The sequence below is a fragment of the Oryx dammah genome, unplaced genomic scaffold, assembly GCF_014754425.2.
Source record: "Oryx dammah isolate SB20612 unplaced genomic scaffold, SCBI_Odam_1.1 HiC_scaffold_12, whole genome shotgun sequence".
NCBI lineage: Eukaryota > Metazoa > Chordata > Mammalia > Artiodactyla > Bovidae > Oryx > Oryx dammah.
In genome coordinates, this window is record NW_024070196.1 from 53,918,738 (window position 1) to 53,939,503 (window position 20,766).

The 20,766-nt window shown below is 39.7% G+C and overlaps 1 protein-coding gene across 1 annotated transcript; it reads right to left on the reverse strand.

Annotated features, from left to right (window-relative positions):
- Positions 1–1,553: 1,553 nt before the first annotated feature.
- On the reverse strand, positions 1,554–19,736 carry PPP1CC (protein phosphatase 1 catalytic subunit gamma). The gene is made up of 8 exons (XM_040250714.1): positions 19,420–19,736; positions 9,107–9,238; positions 8,159–8,389; positions 5,573–5,677; positions 4,406–4,629; positions 4,063–4,197; positions 3,055–3,115; positions 1,554–2,182 (listed from the first exon to the last, which is right to left on the reverse strand). Exons 1-8 carry the CDS (start codon positions 19,472–19,474, stop codon positions 2,112–2,114), a joined length of 1,014 nt encoding a protein of 337 aa, XP_040106648.1. The 5' UTR covers positions 19,475–19,736; the 3' UTR covers positions 1,554–2,111.
- Positions 19,737–20,766: the final 1,030 nt, after the last annotated feature.

Genomic DNA, 20,766 nt, shown 5'->3' on the forward strand with positions numbered 1-20,766 from the left:
AAGCAGCATTCATTTGCCCCCAGCTCCCCTGTCTCATACTCCACGTGTGTATGTTACTTTTAAAGCCTCTAGTCTTAAGTCAAGGGGCTTGAAAAACAAGACGATATGTTTGATGTGGGCAAGTATAGTACAGAAGATACCTATCAGTAATTTCTGTGAATGAGTTCAAACAGTATTATGTTAACTATTTGGATTTATTTCATGTCATGTATAATGTGTATCATGTTAAATAAGGATGGCAATACCTGTGTATCTGAATGGTTCTGTAATGGTGTCATCTTGAGAGCTAAAATACTTTGTAATCACTTGAAACTAGAATGGAAAAATTACACTAATAATCACAACAACTTCATTTCCTAGTTACTTCTTTCATATCTGCTGAAAATATCTATCCTGTATGCAATCACTGCTCAGAAATGCTTAGCTAGCCATGGCTCAGTATCAGGTCTTAACAGGGGCTACACATAAAAGGCAGATACTTCTTAGAACTTAGCCAACTGAGATATTCAAACATAAGAAACAACCGGCATTAATTATAAGGTAACAAATAGTAAAGATTTACTGAATACTGAGTCAGGCATTCTTCTGAACAGATCTCATTACTTCACTCAGTGATTCGCTATGAGAGAGAGATATTAGATATTGTCCCTGTTTTCATAGCTAGGGATACTGCATTTAAGTCACTCACTCAGATCACACAGCTAGGAGCCAGGACCTTGACTATGTATAAACGCAAGATGTTCCCTGAGCTGCATATGGTGATAAGGACAAATGAGAGAGTAAGGTTAGTGCAGACAGGGATCTACAAGGGAAAATATGAAGCTGTATCTTCACATATTAAGTTCAAGTTATTTGAGTCTCTCCTAAGATCTCATGTCCTAAAACCAAAGGTTGATTTTGTTCTCTACTTAACCAGTGCTGTGCTTCTTTTCAGAATTTTGAGCTAGGAACTATACTCCACACTTTATAACCCAAGCTCAATGGGTTACAAATGGCTCAATTATACAGTTCTATAGGATTTTGAAATCCTGGAAGTGATACTATTGATAATGTCCAAGGCACAGATTAAAGATTTATGAAACTGATACAACTTGTTGTTCATCTTCTTCTTCAATTAGAGACCTGGGAGAATATCGGAAATAGAATAAGCAAACTCTGAATTTGTCACAAATGTAGAGCAGGAAGGAGCTAGAAGCAGCTAGACGTCACGAGGTCACCCAGGAGCACACCGGGGGCATGGACACGGCCGATGCCTCAGGGCCAGGGCTCGCAGCACAAACTATGCTCTTTTCTCCCACAAGCAAATGTTGGTTCAAGCAATCCCCACTAGGTGGTCCTCTTCCAGCTCCCTAAGAGACAACCAGTTTTTGATAGAAGAATGTGCTTTTCAAATGACACACTCTCCATCCACTTTTAATGTACCAGAGAAATGAATATGCATTCAACACACTTGTGAAAAATGTAGGACACAACATTGTGTTTCATATGAATTAGGGAAGAGAGAAAAGAGCAAAGGTTTGTGTATAAAAACACTGGTGGTTGACTTAGAATAATTCAAAAAGTAGCTCTTGAATTTTATTGCCAAGTTCAAATAAACCCAGACAAAAAACATGGATACAGATGATGTCACACAACTCATCAAGTCCCACACCTCCCTAAATAGTTCAATCTCATCTCTCTACTTCAGAAACTTAGTTATATCCAATAAGAATTTGAAGAATGAGCATCCATATTAAAATCCAGCTTTGGAAAACAGACTATTTGAAGGAAGACAAATCCAAATTCAAACTGTGTGGTTTCCAGAGCATTTTATTCATTAAAATCTATTCAATATGCCATCAACAGTTCTCCTGTGTGTATTGTGCTGATAAATTGACACTGAGAGGATGTAACAAGTTCATCATTTAATAAGTCTGAATTAATTTTCACCACATGGTATTGTACACGGTCATCTGTTGAAACAGATTTCTTTTTAACAGATCTTAGTTTAAAAAAGTCATATACTGAGTTCTGTATAAACTGGTGGATAGTAAGTTAGTTCCTTTGTTTTGACTTATAAGCCTCAACTTCATCGCAGAATAAAGAATGTAGGCCAAAGAATGCATAATCGGTCACTCGTATAGAACAGTATTGTTTCTATAATTTGAAGCTTTCTGAATGGACGGGTTCAGGCCTGATGTAACTGTAAAAAGATTACTTAATGAATAGACTATATGGAAATCATACAAAATGTAATTAACTTTAATTATTAATAGCTTAAACAGCACTATGTTACTAACTGCTATTCAAACTCAAAAACCTGTTTTTGAATCCCCATAAAGGTGACAGGTGTATACAACCATGCCACCTTGTACTTACTTAGGGGAGTGTCAATATATATTTCAACAGAAACTTTGGCTTCAGGAAAAAAGTCACAAACATTTAAAATAATGGCTTTAATCGTCATTTTAAGTATACCGTAGGGGAAAGTGTGCTTTAATTAAATATACATACCAGTGATGCTGGCAAAGTTGAAAGTTACTCCTAATGTTGATAGCTATAAAAACTAGTTTTGTACATAAGACAATGAAAAAAAAAGCAATCCCTTTGAAACAAAAAAGTTCACAGTGGTTTGTATCCAACAGTATGCATTTTATGACAATAACATGTACAGATTGAGCACCCTAGGGCTCTCTTTATATCCTAAAGAAAATGAGCATTTACATTATTTATGGGCTGTACTGAATTAAAAAAAGATCAGTTGTACACTCACCCCTTAGACAGGGGACACTGTCCTGAGTGTACAGCTTTAACACCATTAATGTTTGTAAAAGGAACAGGGAACGAAACAAAACATTTTTCCTTGGGAGTGGAGAATCTTTCATTTGCTGTTATAACCAGCAAATACCATTCACTAAGTCAAAAATGGAAAGGGGAGCCCCACAAACACTATTTGAGCAAGCTGACCAATACACATTACAGTTTTAAAAATGAAGGTTATGTACTATATGTTACAAGTCCCAACTAGGCAGTATCAAAATGACATCTATTTCTTTGCTTGCTTTGTGATCATACCCCTTGGAGGTGTGACGGGTCTTGTGGCATTCGGCTTCTTTTTCTCTGCAGGCTTTAAAATCTGCAAAGATTCAAGACAATGTATTTTAGGAAATATACTTAACCTCAAGTCTTACATTTCACTCAAATCTTTTGTTCAGAAAGTTTGTTTAAAATTGACCCAACAACTTTGAAGGCTCCACTGGCATATTAATACAAACCAAGCTGACAAACATTTTGGTAATAAATACTCTTATAAACCGCTATGATATATGATCTGGACAAACTTTCGCCTCTGGATAAAATGATAGTTTTTTGAAGTCACATCTTCAGGTATCCCTTCTGACCCGGGGGTAAAGTTCTTTAGAATAGTGTTTCTCAAACCCCTAGGGGATCATGTCATAATCTCTGGGGGTTGTAAGACCTGATAATTAAAAAAAAAAAAAAAATCAAAAACACTTGTTTTAATTCAGTTAACTGATGACTTGACTTCAGTGGCTGTGTTTTTGTTTATGATTGGGTGAGCCTGAAGTCATATAAGTTTAATCATAGTAACTGAATGAGAAGAAAATTGCAGACTTTATGTGTAAATGATTCTTTTGTGCCAAGTGACGGCCAAATGATGTCATGGTCAATCACTAGAGGTTTTTTAGAAACAGAGACATGGTGGGAGAACTGAGTCATCACGCGGCACACCTGCCACACGGCAGCGAGGGCTACTTTCATGTGGTTTAATTTCAGCGGAACACTGTACTAACACTGTAGCTTTAGACTTAATGTCTCATGATTTTAATGTATTCAAATAATATGAAAAAAGTTAAATTCAATACTTGGGGCAAAAGTTCTATGACCATTTCATTCTTTTAAAAGGAATTCACCCATTACTAAACTAGGACAAACAACAATTAAGGAAAAATAAAAATTTTCAGTCTATTCCACATAAATGAATATAGGCAGAAACTAGCACTTTTAAAAAATCAATAAAATGCAGACATAATAAAAGGAAACAATGCTGAAAACATCCTCTACCTGAAAAGAACACATTAGTGTTTCGTCCACACTCATCATGGCACCTGCATTGTCAAACTCTCCACAATAATTGGGCGCAGAAAACAGAGTGACCAACTGCCTCTTTGCAAAAAATTCATATCCATCTTCAACCACCTTGGAGAGAAAATGTTTTCAATGTGAACGGGTGCAAACTTTAGGTGAGTAAAACCACGCTTCAGTTTCCCATTGAGCCTGATATCCTGTAGGTCACTTCCAGAGACATTTTGTATAAATTAGCAATACCTACCCACCAAAATCAACAAGGAGAATCTGTGCTCACACACATGCTCTTAAGTGTACATGTAAAATTCAAAATCAATACCTGATGGGCTCTACATATAAGATCCAAATCATGCTTATGGAGAAATTTTGCAACCACTTCTGCACCAAATGTGAAGGACACTCCTCTGTCATTTTCACCCCAGCCTAAGACATCTTTATCGGGGTCAGACCACAAAAGATCACAAAGAAGACCTTGATCTGGTACATCAGTTGGTCGCATAATTCGCCGAATCTGCTCCATAGATTGAAGATCTGGTGATAAACCTATTAAATGAGGGGGAAAAAAACCAAAATGGAAGAAAACACAATTTTAAAAGGGAAGCTAGCACTTTAATATTTCCCTTTCTCTTCAGAGATACTCAGTCATGAACTCTTTGGTTATCTTTTCTTATTAGCTTTTGTTAAAAAGGGGCGGGGTGGGGTGCACTGGAACTTGTTACATGCACTAATTTGTGGGGCAGTGTGGGCCCGAACCGGACAAGGAAAGTTACTTCAACATTCAGAGCACCCTAATGACCACTGTATGACTGGGCGTAGAAGATGCAGACACTCAGGTGATGAAGCTTTCTGGGAAACCTGCACTGGCCAAGGACTGTAAAGTCAAACCAGCTCAGATGTAACTGGCTCTCAATCTGACTTTAAAAATCACATGTCCAACTCTACCAAAACCAGTATATAAGTACCTAAGGAGGGCAAGGATAGTGGTTTTATTAAAATATAGTTGAGTTGGCTTTTTGATGGTTGTCTAACTTCTGACACAGATGAAAAGATATCCTCTTTGCCATTACTATTTTAATTACATCATATAAAGTACAACCACCAAGCAAAATAACTTTTAACATCTAAGTCAGAGAAATTTCTGAAAGGAAAAGATCAAAACAGTCCAAGGGAAAGTATATTCACATTTTCAGTATCCTACAGGGTCTATGGTATAGCACATTGTTTATTTTATATTCGAAAATACTTTCTACTCTAGTTTCAAGGCTAACTGTTACAGAGCCTAGAATTCTTTGTAACAAATCAACTGCATACTTTGGACTTGTATCTGGATGATCCTGGATGTGCCAGAGTGGACTCCTGGTATAACACAGCAGTACAGGAGAGTCACCTCACAGAGGAAGTCATCCGAATGTTAATTCATCAATGTCAAAGTGTATACCCTTTAGAAGAATCCAAATCTACTTGGAATTAAAATCAGCCAACATACCTCCATGACAGCAGAATATTTTCTCATCCACGATGGCTGCTATCGGTAAACAGTTAAAGCAGTCTGTGAAAGTTTTCCATAGTTTAATGTTATATCTTCTTTTACCTGTGAAAATTTTGGGATGGTTAAAAGACTGGTGTTCTGCAGATACATACCCTCAAGGTAAATCCTCCAAGGCAATATTCAAAAACTATGCTTTTATTAAAAAAGAGAATTAGATATATATAATATTTAAGAGATGTATGATTTATAAGCAACAACTTAGTTTCATATGCACTATTTTAAAATAGTCTGAAAAGAGAATTCCAGACATACTGATTAAGGATTATCATTAAGCCTCAACAATTATTTGAGAGCACCAACTCTGTTTGCAATATAGTCTATTCTGTCCACTTTCAAACCATAGGTGGGTTCCTATTTCCAAAGGCAACCAAGAAACAACTCACAACTCACTCTGTCGGCTTCTTCGTCAAAAATTAAGATTCTTCCTCCTATTGCCTGAGCATCTTATTAACTTAGTCCTGGGCTGCTGCTTTCTTTCCTCTGTACATTTCCCCGCTAAGGCCACCTCAGACCGCCAGGAGCATCTGGCTCCAGAAAGATTCCTGGGTAACTGCCAAGGTCTCTTCAAGCTTCCAAATCCTCAGATTCTGAGCCAAAACCCCTAATGCAGTTTCCTATTACCACAGACCAGACAGCTCTGGCATCAGAAAAGTGTAACACACATTCACATTTTATCCAGCAACAGATACCTCAGCTTTTCCAGGACTACAGTCATAACACGGGCAGGGGGAATGGAGGAAATGGTAGCACAGAGTGCTTGCTACACTTAGGGAAAAAGTATCACGTTCAGCAGTGGTTTTAAAATTCCTTCATGGAAATCTACATTTGAATAAAAAATTTCAATACAGTACAATTTTAACAAAATTATCAATATTTTCTTACGTTGGTAAACCATCCACTGAAAGCCACCTATGTCAGGATACTTTCAGGCCCACAGACTGGGTGGCAAACTATACCTCCCTGATGGGAGAGGGGCAAGTTGCAGTACAAGGTCATTCATTACATGAGTCTTGAAGACAAAGAGTCAAAATTGATACTATTCAATGCTGACGTTCTCAATGATTAAGGCTTCTAATAAAAAAGAAACCAAAAATGATGTAGCCAACACACTAGGAAGTATATCACAACAAAGAGATTGTGTGAATTTGAACTTTATCAAATAAAACCTCAGAATATTGGCTAACCGCTATATAAAAAGGAAACTATTCTAAATAGTAGTACCTGTAATAAATTCCTAAAACACAATGTTATAAAATTCTCCGCCTCTCATTTCATTACCTAAATAGTGACTGCCTTACTAGTACTTCTCTGACTCGTTGTCAATATCAAATATCTTTCTCGCCCACTTCATTCTTTTTTTTTTTTTAATTTTATTGAAGTATAGTCAATTTTCTCCCACCTCATCTTATGACTGGGTGTTGGACTACATACATACATACAGTCAAGGGAGAGGCTGTGAGTACGAGGGCTACGTCTGTTATGAAGGTAACCTTTCTAGCAATGTACTTCTAACAAATAAACTGGATGAACACATCCAAGTGAAACTGAGACGGAGTACCACCACACCTTGCGAGACTATAGGTTATGATTATAGTCTAGGGTATGGCCACAGAGACAAAACCAGTCTTGTAATTATACTGGCAAGTGCTAGTAATTCAAATTCCTTAACCACTCCCACTCACAGAAATGATGAATACAAAAGGAAGATGGAGATGAGGATTAAATAAATATTTTTAATTTATAATTACTTAAATAGCAGCATCAACAAAAACTCCACTGAAACTGATTATTTTCAAGGCTCTAGGAATCTTGTTCCTGTCAATTATCAACTCAAAGTGCACCTTCAAAATGGGTCAAACAATGTATAAATTATTCAAATACTTTTAATTAGCTTCCCCTTGCTGCCCTGTTTTCTCCTTTCAGCACACAATTTCAGATAGTGAGTACTGTTTTTCTTGGGTGTGGATGTGCCAAAGGAAAAAGAACTATATTACAAATTACAAAAGTTATTTGTACATTCCAAGTTTCCATTTATATGCAACATCTAGAAAAGGCAAACCTATAGAGACAGAAAGTAGCTTAGTGCTTACATAGGACTGTGGTGATGCTTGTGTCATTCTATTAATTTAATTAACTCAACTGTACACCTAAAATGGATGAAATTTTATCTCAATAAAGTTATCAAAAACAAAGCTATCTATTTGGACAGGTTCTCAAGAGTTGTACTAAAAATTAAATTATCTGCAACTATTCACAACGATTACCTTAAAAGAAATCACCACTGTTATCACTATTTCCTAATCTAATCATCACATCATACAAGAATCCAAGGCATTATCATACTGTAACGAATGTTAATTTTTTTAACACAAGAAAGAAGCCAGGACAAAAACTAGTCAACAAAATAGTAAGCATGAAAAATGACAACACTACATCTAAACTCTCACAAATCCTAACAGAAACATGTTCAGTTTATGACCATCTATCTCAATATAAGTAAATCTTCCTGTAGAAAGTACTTACATTCATCATAAAATCCATAAATTCTATTGATGCTGGCACATTCGTGGTTTCCTCTGAGAAGAAAAAAATTCTCGGGATATTTGATTTTGTAAGCCAACAGGAGGCAGATAGTCTCCAGTGATTGTTTTCCCCTGTCCACATAGTCCCCAAGAAACAGGTAATTGCTTTCTGGTGGGAAACCACCATACTCAAAAAGTCGAAGCAAATCATAGTATTGCCCATGGATATCACCTAGAAGCAAGAATTTCATTACACAGTGTCTTCATTCGTATAGTTCAAACCACCTACATAACTAATTTCCACTGCTGTGTAGTATTTATTTAGTCCAACAGAGCTTAGTGAAAATTTTAAGTGTATATCAGAATCACACACAAAACTCAAGTAATTAATAATTTATTTTGCAGAACGGATTATTAATGGTTAGGCAGGCCTTCGTGCCAAGTAACACGGTTTCCCTTTCAGGCTGGCTGATCAGTATCAGATGTCCAGCAGCTCCATCTCTAGGGACCGTGCCAGCAGAAGTGATGCACTCTTAACAAGCCCTGACCCCACGTGAACAAAGGAACACACACACACACTACACCCACCAACACATCTGGCTTTCAACGTCTCCCTGCTAGATACTGCCAGAGAATATTCCTTTGCTTTAAGCTTATATATAGGTTCAGGCCTTTTCCTAGCTCTCCATTCTGTTTCCGTTCCTTTCTTCTGCAATGTTTGTATTTCTTTAGCAAAATAATTTTAAGAAATTTTGAAGCACATCTAAGTAAACGCGGTCCATTAGGGGTATTTATTCTAAAGCTACAATTATATAATGTAATTCTAGGTTATTCATAAATAGTACATGATTCTACTGGCTAACATAATATCATCTATACACCATCTACATATACCCTTGACTCAGTCAATTAATCACATAACCAAAGGAAACGGTGCACCGAAACTTACCACATATCTTGAGTGGTGCTTCAAGTTCTAGCAGGATAGGCTGACTGAGAAAGATCTCTCGGGACTTTAAGCACAGTCCTCTGATTTCATTCTCCTGTAGCTGGACATTCTTACCAGGCTTGGACCCTCTCACTGTAGGGGGAGAAAAACCCCAATTTAGTCAAGTGAAGTCAGAGTAAGATTTCATATAAAAATTAAACATATATGAAAAGGCACAAGCTTTAAATAAAGAGGAGACGAGAACATAGGCTTTTAGGCTTTATCTTTAGGACACCTGTAACAACTGGCCTTGTTCACCTGCAGCCCACTCACCAGATCAGCTCATTTTGCCTCCCATCATCTTCTCTTCTCCAGCCTTGTAAATGAATTAGTATTTGTAGAGCAGGAGGTCTTAGAGACTGTCATGTTACTCAGTCAGTTCTAACAAGTCCTTGTTTTAAAATAAGAGATTGGAAATGCTCAGGATCTCTCCCTCTCAATCAATCAGTGTTTTTCAGAGGACCACAGGTCTCTCTCCATGGTCCAAGATCTATCTTGTGAAAAAAATTTACTGTGCTGTTTTTCATTAAACCACCATGTATAAAAAAAAAAAACCCAAAACACCATGTATGCTTGTTGTGGGTATTTTGCTACGCAACCTTCTAGGCCTGAATTTGTGAATACACTCATGTCTATACAGGGCAAAGGATGTTAGCGTTTGCTGTGAGAAGTTTCCTAGAACTGGAACAGGTAAAACCTGAGAAAAAGGAGGAAGAGATCAGGGCACAGCACGCATCACATCCGAAGACTCGAGTTCTACTCACTATCAAAGTGAGCACAAGATTTCCTTTGGCCTTATAATAATTCATTTATCAGCAGGTAGATAGCAGTACGAAATGAAATTGTTTTGACTCTAGTTGCAACAGATTAGACAGTTATTAAGCATATAACAAACAGCACTGCACTGCCTGTTGTTTAGTCGTCAAGTCGTGCCCAAACCTTGTGCAAGCCCATGGCCTGCAGCCTGCCAGGCTCCTTCCTCTGTCCATGGGATTTTCCAGAATACTTGAGTGGGCTGCCATTTCCTTTTCCAGGGTAATAGATAACAAGGAGCACTGCATTACTAAATTTACCTTAATCTTACAATTATGAAGTGGCTGCTCTTGCTGCTCAGTCTCTAAGTCGTGTCTGACTCTTAGCAACCCCACAGACTCCTCCAGTCTCTAAGTCGTGTCTGACTCTTAGCAACCCCACAGACCCCACCAGGCTCCTCTGTCCATGGGATTCTCCAGGCAAGAATACTGGAGTGGGTTGCCATGCCCTTCTCCAGGGGATCTTCCCAACCCAGGCATCAAACCTGGGTCTCCTGTATCACAGGTAGATTCTTTACCATCTGAGTCACCAGGGAGGCACCAGGGAAGCCCCTTATGAAGTGCCAGGGTCTGGTTAAATACGGGGACTGATTACCATCAGATTGCAACCAAAATTTTAACACTTGTTTTGTACAAAGGATTCATGAAAGGAGGCATTCTCTGAACTAGAACTGAAGCAAAAACACAGAACCAGACTAAGTACAGAACTAAGCTTACATCTTTCTACCATTAAACCCAATATAAAGTGATAAGCAGATTAAATCAATGTTAATTTAAACTTTATCAGTTTTGAAGGCTTTATATTCAAATTCAAAATCATCTAGCCTAATGCTAAACAAGAGCAATATGGTTAACTGGTTTTAATCTAGCTTTGTTCTGTAAATATAGAGTAATAAAAATTGCAAGTTAAAAAAACCCTGGTATCTGCCGAGAATTTTTTTTTTTTCTATTAAAAAGGGCTGTGCCCAAATTTGAAAAATACTGTCTTAGGGGAAGCCCTCCTTCAGCCTGAATAGCCACTGAAATGAAATTCTCTGAGGAAACAAGCTGAGCAGAAATGGAAGGGTGGTGTTTTTTCAATGAAAGAGTAAATAAGGAAGGATGACAAGGGGAAAGAGTTAAACTCTTAGAGGGTACAGCAAAAAGAACATGTTGAGTGCATTGGACTGGCAACTAGAAACCAAGTTTCTGTATTGGTTTTATAGTCTTGAGCAAATCACCTCTTTGGACTCCAAAACATGTTAACTGAACTAAGTGACCACCAGTCTCATGCTGATCAAACATTAAGAAACAAGAATCGACTAAAGGGAAAGCATAGTAAGAATAATCCTTGAAGGACTACACTAAATGGACATATACACAATACAACAGCAACTGGGTTGTTTGTGAAACAAAACCGACTTTTTTCCAGAACCAAAGTAATTTCTTCTTTCAGACACACACATAGGAGAGAACTCAACAAACCCTCCCAGTGGAAAGATCGTGGGATCGTTGCTTTATTGGCCAGAAAACCCCAATCATTAGTGATTTTACCACAAGTCAGCCAGAAGGCTGGGCATACTGCCCAACAGGAAACTTTATTTTTGGCTAGGGGACTCCTAAACGCTTCTGGTTTCAAAGGGAACCTTTTTCAGCAGAGGCCCACACTTGTAAGGGAACAGCCCACTCTAAGTCTTTTAGAAGACTTATACCTATAGGGAACACAAGCCATACTTTTAATATGAATGCTATCAGATTAAATCAGTGCTGCTAATACACATTTTACTGGTTTGGAGACTTCCAACTACAACCTTTAGACATAGTTCATGATAATTTTAGTTTTCTTAATATGACTGTCCCTGAAGTATCAGAGCACAGAGATTAGTAAAGAACAATACTAACAATTTTTTTAAATTTTATTTTTAATTGGATAACTGCCTTACAATGCTGTGCTAATTTCTGCTGTATAATACTGTGACTCAGCAATAGGTATACACTTATCTCCTCCCACCCTCCCATCTTCATTCCACCCCTCTAAGTCATCACACAGTACCTGGCAGAGCTCCATGCAACACTAACAATTTAAACAGTGTCCCTAACGTGGACTGAGGATTAAATACAGTTTTTCCAGAACAAATCAGGATTCAGTTTATGTCTGAACAGTGCTCATTAAAAACACAGTCACAAAGCTTCTTAAATTCCCAACAATTAGCTCAAGAAATAAAACTATATAAACAGAAACTCCATCAAAACCATCTACTAACTGGCAAATACCTGCTCATCTTCCGAGACTGCTTAGATATCAGCTCACCCTGGAAAACCCCTCTTGGCGATCGTCTCTCCCCTTAACAACAAGCCCGCTTTATGCTTTCTGAAATGCTCTCCCAACACCCCCCAGCACACACTCTGTATTATAATTGCCAGTTCACCTCTATCTATTCATCCTGGTAGAATGTAAACCTCAGGACCACAACACTAGCCTGCAGTGTACATGCCCAGAGCTAGTACGTGGTAGGTACTCAAAATCTGTTGCATGAATGAAAGTCTGAATAAATCTCTGTTTGTGGCATTACACTTAGCATGCATCCCAGACTATACACTGATTATTAGCCAAAAAAAAAAAAAAAAAAGAACAAAAACCATGTCTGTGTTTTCAAATTACAAAACAAGAGTATCATTCTTATAGGCTTTACTATAGTATTTTTCTAGTTGTGAAAACTTAGGATTACTCTTTAAAATTTATCTAACAGAAAATAAAGATTTCAAAATGGGTTTTGGCAGTCGAGGTGAACACAGCAGGCATTTCTTAGAGATGGCCTATTAGCTGACAGCATAAGCAATCTACTTCACTATTTTCAGGGTCCACCACATAGAATCATGTACTAGTTGTAGCTAACACCTAGGGAGCACTTCCCATGTGCTGGGTTGCTGCACTAAGAGGCCTTATTTACAGCGCCATTCAATACAACAATCCCATGAAGTCAGACACTGTCACTTCTCTGTGTTACAGGCTGGAAGAGGCTCAGTGACTTGGTCCAAGGTCATAGAGCCTGTAAGGAGGACACCAGGCCCCAGCTGACTCTAGCTCTGAAGTGGTGCTTCCACCAGACCACTCTCCCATTTAAGAATTTGTTCTTTGTCTTGAAAATATGTTTAAAATATATGGCATTAACTTAGAAACTTAGTAAGAAAACAAATGAAAGTAAGTAAACAGCACACAACTGTTTTTCGCCATTTTGTAAGTTCACAAGCAATAACAAAGACGAAAAAGTTAAAAAAAAAAAAAGGAAAGAATTTGTTTTCATTACACTTCTAAACCAAAAGAAATTTTATAGGGCAAACTACTAAACCTCTATACAGTCATTGGTGCTTAAGAAAAATTTGATGAGTATAAAAATCATAAGGCATCCTTACAAACAGGAAGCATTAAAAATTAAACAATGCAATCTACTTGTTAAGACTATCAATATTCATTTTTACCATGCTTTACGCAAATATTCAACAAAATAGCTGCTTGGCAGCTACTACCTGCCACAACCAGTGATAGATGCTGGGCATCCTCTTCTGGCAACAGGCGAGACAAGAACTTTGTCCCCTTTCTTGAGAGGTTTACATTCTAGTACAGGATTCAGAAGATAAGACAAACTAGGTAACTGCAGATTATTATACATTCTGCACCGAGAACTACCCCTCTATAAAAATTGTAAAACTAAAAGTTTATCTTAGGGACAACATCTTCAACACCATTAAAAAGACAAAGGCTTGCATATCTATTTTATTGCTATTAGCTACGAAGAAAAAATGTAAACAGTACAGTGCTGCTCAATAAATGTCACTCTGTACTTCAGGGCTGCCCAGGTGGCTCAGTGGTAAAGAATACACCTGCCAAGCAGGAGACACAGGAGACTTGGGTTCGACCCCTGGATTGGGAAGATCCCCTGGAGAAGGAAATGGCCACCCATTCCAGTACCCTTGCCTGGTAAATCCCAAGGACTGAGGAGCCTGGCAGGCTACAGTCCACGGGGTCACAAATAGCCAGCTAGGACTCAGTGACTAAGCAGCAGCAGCAGCAGCAACACTGCCCACTTCAACCCTCACTGTGCTGTGCAGGATGGCAGAGACGTAAAATAAGAGAGCCCCAAGGTGGGAAGTTCATGAGTTGTCTCCTAATGATATCTTCCTAAGTAGCAGTTCAAACTGCATGTATGAAGTTATTTCAACAGTTGCCAATGAGATCCAAAATATTCCAAAATGAAATTCCAAAAGCATTTCATTTTCCAGGCAGAATGTTTCTAGGAAGTCCAGGTGCTAGGTATTGTAAGGAAATAAAATCAGCAGGCACAGCAGACATATATAGATAAGTGACTGGTACATTAAAATGGTCCTTAGGTCTTAGGCACGTGACTTCTTTTTTTTTTTTTTTGCAGCACTTCAAGGCTTGCAGGATCTTGGTTTCCTGACCAGGGATTGCCCTCGAAAGAGACAGCTTGGAGTCCTAACTAGTGGATGGCCAGGGAATTCCCAAATGTCAACTTTTGAGTAAAAGCTTTTATCTGGCTAAAACGGCAGATTCAGAAAACTGCATTAGGGCTGTTACCAGCAAAGACTGTTCTGTTCTAACTTATATCATCATTTATTTATCTGGCAAATCACTCACATGAGCACATGATAAAAACTCCTACGCAATTTTATACTAAACAAACTGATAAAAACTTGAAATAACTTAAGACTACTTTGGGATTACTTATGAGGGATAAGCATGTATTCCTCTTGCCCCTTAATTGTTGAAAGGAGGTCACAGAAAAGGAATAGCATACCCACCAAAAAGCCTCAGCTCAATTGTAATCAAGTTTTAAAACCTAAAATTGGCACAACCAGTATAAAAATAAGTCAACAGAGATTTTGCTAATAAGATAATCCTATTAAAAGGCAGTAATCTTAACAATATGCTACATATTTATTCTAGCGACAATCAATAACCTCACAACATTTGACAAATTTAGAAAAATAAAACCTCAAACCAAAACAAACAGAACACACTGAGTATCTAACATCAAAACTTTCCCACAAACCACTGAGGTCTTTCCTACAAAAACTGTGAGCCACAAAAAAGCTAATCAAGATCCATTCAGTTCACTGCAAAGTCACCAGCAGGAAGACATCCACTTTTTGGCCATTGTAATTTCTAAGCCGCCCTCTCCCCACCTTGACTTTGCTAACTGCTGGTGTGATACTTTGGCCATTTAAAGGTGACATCAATTTTCTCAAGGCATATATACAATCAGGATGTAGCTGCAAAACACTGTCTATTGCTCTCAATGAAGAACCTGGAGTTTTCTACACCTAGAGTGAAGACAATTCATTGAAAAATCTTTAACTCTCTACAGTCTAACCACCTACGCTTGATTAGACTTGACATCTGACCCTACGTTTGTACTGAGTGGCATTTTCATAAGCCTTAATATCAGTAACAGACAATCTCCTCTAGATGAGGGATGCCAGTAAGCCCAGGGGCGGGGGTGGTGAAATTGGACATTGCAGATAAAACATCAAGACCATTAAGGAAGTCATCTATTCTTACATGCTTTGGATACAGTGGTCTGATCCTAAAACATAAAAAATTTGCCCCAGAATTCTGTACATTGTTCTTGAATTAAGACTCTCCAGTTTCCTCATTTACACAGCGATTCGTATCAGGATATTGTCTCCTTCGCATCCCAGTGTTCAAGGTCTACCAGCACCCCTGAGAGTAAATTGAGTGAAGTGGCCAAGTCTGCCTGTCATCTCCCTGCTTCAGGCTCAGTAACCCTCACCTGCTCAGGCAGACTGAATGGCAAGGGCACACGCTTGCAGTTTCGCAGATACACAACAATCTCACCAACCTCTCCGGTGGATGTGCCGTTCATGCGTGATGCAGCCTGGCATCCATTCCCCCAGCCCGGAGGAGGAAAGCCTGCCTGCTCCCGCGGTTTACATTCCCTCAAGCATCACAGAGTGACACACCCCATCCGGTTAGATTTCACTGCTTCCTCCTGCTACTGTCAGGAGAGAGGGCAGTGGGCACAGAGAGTAGCCCTTCCCCAGCTGCAGTTTAGGACTGGTGCAAGCTGCAGATCATAGCTCTAAGACCTTTCTCTTACTTGTAGGAGAGAATGCAGCATACAGTTGACATGTGGGAAGGGAGAGGGAGGTCCTCACAATACAGGCTTCTTGGAAGTTAAGGGTATCAGTAACACACAACTTTAAGATTACTGTCTTTATCAACAAAATGCCCTATGATGATTAATCCCAAGAAAGGCGTCTAATTGTTAAAATGATCTGATGTGTAAACTCATTAAGAAAGATTATTTTTGTTTTCCTTGGTCAGCATTTTAAGAATTTTTTTTCTTGTGTCATTATGTTTGTCCTTATTATCTTCAGGACCAGGGACCACTGTCTTTTTTAAAGATTACAATACAAACATGTTTCATTTCACATCAAAAAACTAAACACAGGGATTACTTTTACAAATTAGAGGATTAAATTCGTAGGGCCAGGACAGAAGTCACATTTAAATCACTAATGCAAATCAAGCAATTGTGCAGAGCCTGACAGTCCTGCAGTTTGACAACCACCATTTTCAGAGGTGAGATACTTCTCTCAAAGCAGGACGCGAAATTACAACTGTCTGCAAGAAAATCACTAGCCATCAATCATTCTCTGTATGAGATCACTTACAAAGCTAATCTGACTCTAATCTCACTTTTCTCCAACACAATAGGACTACCAGACAAATCAGCAGCTGATTTATTCTCTAAATCCAAAGTTTTACCATGCATTTAAGCAACTGAACATGAATAACACACAAGAGTGACAATCTCAAGGTTTTATCACTTGCAAGGCAGACCTTCCCAAGTGGGTGGCAGAATGTTGCCTCCTTAAAGAAAATCTAAAAGTTTAGAGTAGAAAATAACTGCAAAGCTGTAGTGACTAAAACCTAAAGCAAGATGTTTCATTAGATAAGACTTCACTTTTGAACGGTCTTTTTAGTACTATCACTGAGCTACTTCTCAACTAGCTTGTATAGTCCACCTTAAAAGAGACAATTCTGAAAATGTAAAAAATTCTGAAAAGGTCATAAAACTCACATTCCCTCCATCTTCAGATATACTTAAATCTTAATGAAAATTTTTAGAGGAAAAACTTTGTGAGGCATTAAAAAAAAAATCACAAAACTTATCAACATCTTCTACCCTGGAAAGATATACATATATATCTTCAATAGATCATTTTTAATAGCTTCTCTGCCAATCTAACATTGACGAGGGAAAAAAAAAAAACAAAACGTTAAGAATGTTGAGCAGCTAGTTTATTCCCAAGGAATGAAAATGCACTGCTTTACTAATTTCAATGAAAAAAAATGAAATGTTAAAAAAAACCTGGTTTTCCAGCGCAACATAACATGTATAGAAACAATATAATGACTGATCTCACTGTAAATGATCCAGGTTAACGCAAATTTCTTAGCACAATTTAAAAAATAAGATTAAAATTAACAAGATGTTATATGAATATAAAAGTTATGGGCAACCCCACAATTAAGACCTAACTAATCTTAAAATTCTGTTTCTAATCCACAGCTTCCATTTTTTTCCAGCTTTCTCAAAGAAATAAAGCCACACATGTCCCTGCATAGACATGCAGAATTTACAATTTTTGAATGAAAAAAATTTAAGTTCTTTTCCTACAGCAAATTGTTTTAATCCGTTTCTGACCCACTGCTGTCTCACATAAACCAAAGAACTATATTAACTAATATTAGAAGTGTGATTCTTCTAATAAACGCCAGATACTGAATGAACAACAAGGTTTTCACCCACAAATGGCAGTGATATTTCAGGGGCTCATTTAACGAGTTTTTCTTTTGAGACACTTTAAAAGGAAAAAACCTTAACAGAGATTAAGAAAATATGAAGTTTCATTCTCATGACTTAAAAGATCTGGAAATTCTAACACCAGAGCTGTCCAACTGTTTACACTCGACTCCATCTCTGAGCATTTACAGTCCAACAATATTTTAGAATATACAGGCAAAAATACAGTTAAAACTCAGCCAAATCTACATTATCCAGCACTCAAGAAAAGGATCTGAATTCTTTCAAAGTTAGGAATTAGACGTTATTATTAATAGATGTGCTCTAGAATTCAGGGGTGGTGGGTGATTTTATTTCAGCGTCTCTCCTTAAAATCCGAACTTCATCCCTCTCCCATCCCACATCAATAGAAATCAATCGCAAGACACCTCAGGAGTTTTAGGAGAGTCAAAATTAAAGATTTATTTTAACCTTTGCTCAACCACTGGACACCTTCCTTCACACATAGGGTGACCTGAATGACGTTGAATTCCTAGCTGCCTGGGTTTGAAACTTGACTGTCACTAACTGGTTAAGTGACTACACTTCTCTGGGTCTTAGTCAGGAAAAAAGGGGCATCTACCTCGAGTATTACATGAAATCTGTGTAAAGAGCTCCAAAAAATGCCTTACACACAGTAAGCGCTTTAGAAACGATGGCTAATATGATTTATGCGACACACGCAAAGTACTGGAGACAACTCATTAGAAAAGACCCTGATGCTGGGAAAGATTGAAAGCAGGAGAAGCGGACGACAGAGGACGAGATGGTTGGATGGCATCACCGACTCAACGGACATGAGTTTAAGCAAGCTCCGGGAGATGGTGAAGGACAGGGAAGCCTGGCACGCTGAAGTCCATAGGATCGCAAAGTCGGATGCGACTAAAAGACAGCAAAATGCAGTCAGTGAACGCAAAGCGCTTAACAGAGCTTGGCACATTGGAAAGATCCTAACGAAACTGTCATCACTGCCGGTTTCACGATTCAGAGGCATGTTCAGAAAAGAGCGCGGAGACTTCCCCGGGATAAAGACAACTTAAAAAGAATATCTGGGAGGGTAGGAGAAGATAGGTTCCAACATCTCCCTGAGAATGAACGTTCGTTACCGAGTAACAAGTAACGAGGCCCCCGACCCCAAGCCTCACAAAAAAATAAAAATAAGCAGGCTAGGAAAGAAGCCCTCAAGCTTGGTGAAATCCATATCCGCATCTTATTGCTTTCCAAAAGATTGAGAACCACGAAGTTCGGAACGAGCAGTCCAGTAGGTTGGACTGGGGCCCCCAATATTCTCCAAAGATTGGTCCGGAGTGCCGGGCGCACGGGGGTACGTACCGGAAACGTGGGGGTGGGGAGCGGAGTTTTCAAATTTCACGGCCAGGAGAAAGGCTGCACCCTCAAGCAATGAATGAGCGGAGCCAGGAGGGTCCGCAGGTTGGGCCAAGCGCGGAAACCCGGGCAACCTCCCTCCCGCGGCAGTCCCCGGCCCGCGGGCGAACTCGCGGGGCTCACTCGTCTCGGCGCAGCAAGCCCAACAGGCCTCCCAAATCCCCCTCCCCCGCGAGTCTCCGGAGCCGCCCGCCGCCTCCTTCACCTTCCAGCAGCCGTTGGATGATGCTGTCGATGTTGAGTTTATCTATATCCGCCATCGCCTTCCCACCGCCGACCTTCCCGCAGCGGCGCCGCCGCCGGCTCGCGCCCGGGATTCACACCTCCTTTCCCACGCCACGGGCACAGAGATGGTGGTGGCGGCGGTGGCAGAAGCCGCGGTGGGTTCCCCCCAACCGCCCCGCTCCCTGCTTCCTCCTTCTCTCCCCACTGGAACCACGAGAAGGACAAAATGGCCGCCGACTCCTTAGCCAGCCTCGGGCGGCGCACGAATGCGCGCGGGGGAGTGCAGCGGCCCGGCCGGGACTTCTTTGTGGGCCATAGGGCACCCGGGAGGGGGCGGGGCCAGAGAGATTGAAGGAGGCGGGGCCAGAACGCGGGAAAGGGAAGGAGACGGTTGAGAGTAAATGCGCTCGCGTGCGGAATCCTTCCGCCAAACGGGCCGAGCAAATAGGCCCCCTGGCGGGAGCGTGAGTTGCAAAGTTGAACGCGGGAGTTGGGGATGGGGGAGAAGATGCAGCTGTGCACTCGAGGGTTGCGGGCTCCTCAGGACACTGTTCACTGCGGCCAAGTGTTTGCAGACCTGGCCATGTGAAAAGCCCACGGAGGGAATTTGGGTGTCCTGGAATTTCCCCTTAAGATAAATCTGTGGTAGAGGTGAACAGTGAAATAGGTTGACTCTTTTTGGCTTCAAATTTGCTAGAATTTAGGGGGGAGGGAAAGATACATTTGATGGTTAATTTTAAAAGTCCTCTCCCAGATAAATAAAAATGTTAGGTTATTTTTTCTGAGTGGTGGAAATATGGGTATTTGTATGCACATTTTTGTGCACTCTGTAACTTACATTTGGGGAAAAAAATTCTTTTTAATCTACCCTCAAAAAAATTTCATCATCTCTCTCTGGATTATCTTTCTTGAACTCGCGAAGTTATATAATCATCGGAACGGTTTACCCTGATTCCGGCCAGAACGAAGATGAGCGAGCGTGTGCAGCAGATAAAGGAGAATTTGCAGATTTCGCGCGTTGGAGCTCGAGGCCGGAAGAGAAGGGCGAGTTTGCAACCGCTGGCTTTGCGGTCGGGTCCCCAGTTCTGCAGATACCCCTGAAAACTTTGGTCAATTTGCCTCGGCTTCTCAGTCTCCCCAAATAATCTCTCTCCAGGAGATCCCTCCAAAATGTGCCACCTCCGGGGACTGCGTGTCGTCCTAGCTGGGTTTGAAAGTGCAGTTACACTCAGGAAACGCATCTGCTCTTTTGGATCCTGACCTTTTCATTTAACTGCTTTTTTCCTGCAGCGCTTTACAGTTTGCAAAGCCGTTTCCCTCCCGCCAG

Bases quoted from the DNA above. Each gene is read 5' to 3' on its own strand.
- PPP1CC (XM_040250714.1), bottom strand. From the start codon at position 19,474: ATGGCGGATATAGATAAACTCAACATCGACAGCATCATCCAACGGCTG. The intron at 8,390-9,106 runs GTAAGTTTCGGT...TCTTGCTTCTAG, and splicing joins AGCACCACTCAAGATATGTG to GTGATATCCATGGGCAATAC. The intron at 4,198-4,405 runs GTATTGATTTTG...TTTCTCTCCAAG, and splicing joins TTATATGTAGAGCCCATCAG to GTGGTTGAAGATGGATATGA.